The 4,377-nt window shown below is 40.0% G+C and overlaps 1 protein-coding gene across 5 annotated transcripts in view; it reads right to left on the bottom strand.

Moving 5' to 3' along the window:
• LOC110101708 (tetratricopeptide repeat domain-containing protein PYG7, chloroplastic) overlaps nt 1–4,100 on the bottom strand; it is a 33,986-nt gene extending 29,886 nt beyond the window's left edge. For 3 of the 5 annotated variants that reach the window (XM_020829706.2, XM_020829707.2, XM_020829708.2), the window contains exons 1-2: nt 3,799–4,100; nt 3,634–3,705 (exon numbers count right to left, since the gene is read on the bottom strand). In XM_020829706.2, the coding sequence (XP_020685365.1) occupies nt 3,634–3,705; nt 3,799–3,948 (222 nt within the window). In that variant the 5' untranslated portion in view covers nt 3,949–4,100. Of the gene's footprint in view, nt 1–3,633; nt 3,732–3,798 lie in introns of all 5 variants that reach the window. The other 2 variants (XM_028696579.1, XM_028696578.1) reach the window with 1 other exon arrangement.
• Between the last annotated feature and the right edge of the window lie 277 nt (nt 4,101–4,377).

Raw genomic sequence — 4,377 nt, 5'->3', positions numbered from 1 at the left:
ATATATATATATATATATTATTTTTTTAACCCCTCGGTCCGGCGTAATTACGGGATTTGGCCGGAGTAGCGCACGGGAGGGAGACAGTTACCTTCACAGCACGAGCTCCCGTCGTTGCCTCCGATTAAAATGTTGTAACTTCCGATCCGCAGGAGGGGAAAGTCGTCCAGAGCAAAATAGCGCACGGGAGGGAGACAGTTACCTTCACAGCACGAGCTCCCGTCGTTGCCTCCGATTAAAATGTTGTAACTTCCGATCCGCAGGAGGGGAAAGTCGTCCAGAGCAAAATCAAACAGCAACGAAAGGCCGCTCGAGAGGGAGAGGATTAACTTCACAGTAAGCTCTCGTCGTGCTTCCTCTCAAAATATCGTAACTTCCGATCCAACAAGAGGGAAAGTCGTTGCCGGAGCCAAGTCGGACAACCACGAGGATCGGAAAAGCGACGGAAGGGAGTAAATTACCCTTACAGTCGGCGGCTCCTGTCTTGCTTTCGATCTCACAGGAAGGGAAAGCGTCGGGGGAGCGACGCCGAATAGCCACGGGGTGCCGAAGAAACAATCGAAAGGGAGGAAGTTTCCTTCTCAGACGACGAGCTCTAGTTGTTGCTCCCGATCAAATGTTCTAACTTCCAATCCAACGGGAATGGAAAGTCGTTCAAGGAGCAAAGTCGAACCAGCCACGATGGAGCCGGAGAAGTTGGCGGGAGGGAGAAAGTTCCAAAGCCGACGAGCTTCTGCGGTTGCTTCCGATCCAGCAGGTAGGGGACGGCGTCGTCCAAGGAGCCAAGTCGAACAGCGACGAAGGTGCCTGGAGAAGCGTGCGAACGGAAGAAAGGGAGGAGATTGCTTCCACAGCCGCGAGCTCCGGTTGTCGTTTCCGATCCGAACGTCGTAACTTTCGATTGACTGGAAGGGAAAATCGTCACTGGAGGGAGGGAGAAAGAGAGCAGAGCGGGAACATGAGAGCAGAGTGAATCGAATCCCTTCGGCTCTTTTTATGACTGCCAGAGAGATCGTGAGAGATGTGATGTCGTCGTGTGAGCCTTATGCGGAGATCGTGGGAAGATAAAAGACCTCGTGCTGAATTCGGAGCCGGACAGGTACGTAATTTATTTTTATTTTTATTTATTTTTTTTTTTTTTTGTATACAGTTACGGGTCAACAACCTCAAAGCTTGTCGTGTTCACTGGGGAGTAGGGGTGTTTACCCCTTGCTGGGATTCAAGTGCTTTGCACCAAAAAAAAATTTTCCATACAACGCCCCAGCGCTGCATACCTGAGTGCCCCGGTGCTGAATGACAGAGAGCAGAGCGCCGCAGCAATATAGATGCAGCACTGCAGCGGATCAAGATAGAGATTCTAGCGCAGCAACGCTCCAAACTAGCGTCATAACACTGCAAGAAGGACTAGATGATATTCTTTTTCGTTTTTCTGAAGGGTTGCATTCCTTGTGATTATTTTACTTGTCTTTCTCTTTTATTTTGATAGTGTAGACATTGAGAATGGTGCATATAAGAATAGAAGCAATGAGAGAGTGAGAGAGAAGAGAAATATGTACTTATTTCTCCCAATTTTCATACTAGATTTGTTGGTGTGGTTTGGCTCTGTGGTTTTTTTCCTATTTTGAATTTTTCCATGTCAAATCCTGGTGTCCTTTACTTTTTCCTTTGTTTTTTACTTTCTTGCTTGTTTCTTCATTGTGGTGTTTACTCATCATCATCCCCAACACACCCATCTTCCTTTGAACCTATCTGTCTTTTATTTCAAGAGGTTGAGGATGACTTTATTGATAGCCTCCACATGATTGTTAGTTTTCAAATAATGTACTTAGGCATCCTTCAAGCAAACATCAATATTTTATCATAAAATTGTAGTTATTTATTAGTTATGATTATCAAAGGAATGCCATAGATACATGTAATTTTCATCTACATGAATTTATAGACAACCATAATGGTTATTCGTTCAGGGCGTTCTCCTTACTCCCCATGATGAAGAAGTCAACCAGGTAGGGTTGTGACATAAATTATACCTTCTTTGAGTGTTAAAGGTCTCTAAAGCTCCTGAAGATGTCCCTCCTTCACCTAGCTTTTAACCAGGATATCAAAAATACAAACCTTCAATTTCCACTCATGTTCATGAAAGATCGGGTTCATCATCCATTAGTGAGTAGCTCTTGCATTCTTGAGAAAGAAAGGCATGAATTTGTAGTAATAAACTCCATCATTGTCTTTCCTTCATCAATTGAGTGCATCCAAATTTGACCATAAATAAAGGAGGAATCCAAGAAATTTATGGCCTAGTATTCAATATTAAATTGACCAAATTATCTATTTAAGTAAACCAGGGTACCATTCGTTTAGGTAGGTTTAGTTTAGGTTAGTAAAATCAATGCACACCCTCCATTTCACAATATTCTTCTTCACCATAATGATAGTTGAGATCCGCTTAGAGTACTAAACCTCCTAAATAATACCTCATAGAACCAATTTCTAGACATCCACTCGAATATGTCCCAAAAGTTAAGCAGTTGCCAATAATTTATTTTGCTTCACCAACCTATTCCATTAATCAATGTTCAAGCCATGACAGACAATATTAATAACAATTCCTATCAACTTGAATACAAATCAGCCGTTCAAGTGTAAAAGCAAATGAGCTTGGCTCCATTTATACCCAAACTTTAATAATAATTATCCTCGGTAGATCATGCTCATTCAGAGAACTTCCATAACTCCTATGTCAACTTCTAATCCTGACACTAAGTTCAAGCATATTGGGGCTCAATAATTGACAGCCTTTAAGTACCATATATAAGAGTGGTTGAGGTCACTGCATCAACAAAGAAATTCATTATCAAATGAAGAATCAACATCACTACCTAGAAAGTATTCGTCGGTGAACCCCATTGAATATAATATTGTAGGCAAATGATAATTTGAATATTATATTGACATGGAACTGTATATTGACCATCATCACCCGAAGTGATCAATAGAGAAATAGTTTTGTCATTTTCACGTTAACAAGGCCATACAAAGGACCCATCTGTGAGCCTCATCACTTGTTCTTCAATGTTCATTGTCTCAAAGGATTGACAAAAATAATGTTGATCAATATCGGACCAATATCATGTTGTAATTCTTCTCTCCATATTTGAAATAGTTTCCAACAAGTCATTATCATGCTGTCAGAAGCCTGGCACCTAGGAAACCATCATAACCACCCAATAAACTTTCCGACCCTCGAACTAAGGGGCTGTTTGGTAGCACTTGGAATTTCATTTAAATAGGATTTTGTAAATCCTCTAAATCCGAATTTATGAAATCCTGAAAATTGTTTGGTAACATTTATGATAAATCCTGCTAAATCCTGTATGACAGGTGTTGTAACCTCCTGGCAACATTCTTTGCAACTGCATTGCCATGTGGACGCCAACTCCATTGGATGTCAAAGGCAAGCAGCTGCTGCCTCCAACTAGATCGGTGCTGCCAATTAGGTGGGTAAAGCTGAAATATAGGCCTACATTTATCTCCAAGGAAATTTTCTAGAAATGCATTGATTAGATTTCCAATATATTCTAATTTTTCAAAAATTAAAGAGTACATATACCAGATGGGATTCGATAAGTATACCTGGGAAAATTGGCAAAACTGTAACTGACTCTTGAATCCCGCTACTCTACTTCCACGAAACTGCTTCCGTCTCTGGCAACAAGAATACAAAACTCTCCCTAGTATCACAAGAACTACAATTTAACACGTTGAAACTTCAAATTTATAATCCAAGATCAAGATTACCAGAAGAAGCGTGCTTAAGAAGACACTTTTAAAGCATATGGTGCTCCGGAGATTTTGAAATTTGCAACAAAGGGATTTCTCCGGGATTCCATTGGGGCTAGTAGGAATGGCAGCAATCGATTTCGAGATTGGCAACAAGGGCGACGCCATGGGAGCTGTGGGGAGGCAGGAGATGGCCCTAGGGTTTCCAGAGGGCGTCGAAGGAGATGATGAGCGAGAAAATCATTACTGTGAGTCTTCCCGCTCCATTGTCTCTCACGCTCTCTCACGCTTGCGTTTCTGCTTCACTTTGTCGTGTGGATAAGCTCAGTAATTTATTTTGAATTATTTTATTTATTTGTATTTAAATTATCTCTAAATAATAAATATATTTAAATGATGTGTTTATTTGCAATAAATAAAAATAAATAATTAGTTAATATAATTTTAAAAAGTAAACCTATTCAATACATAAGCAATTGTATAAGTAAAGTTTATCATTCTTAAATCTTATTTAAGCTTTAATTATTTTATGTTGATATCATAATTATTAATTAATTAACTTATTACCCTAATTATTAAGAAGTTTTATATATTATA

The sequence above is a fragment of the Dendrobium catenatum genome, unplaced genomic scaffold, assembly GCF_001605985.2.
Source record: "Dendrobium catenatum unplaced genomic scaffold, ASM160598v2 fragScaff_scaffold_772, whole genome shotgun sequence".
Taxonomy (NCBI): Eukaryota; Viridiplantae; Streptophyta; class Magnoliopsida; order Asparagales; family Orchidaceae; genus Dendrobium; species Dendrobium catenatum.
This window is presented reverse-complemented; position numbering and strand designations above follow the sequence as displayed.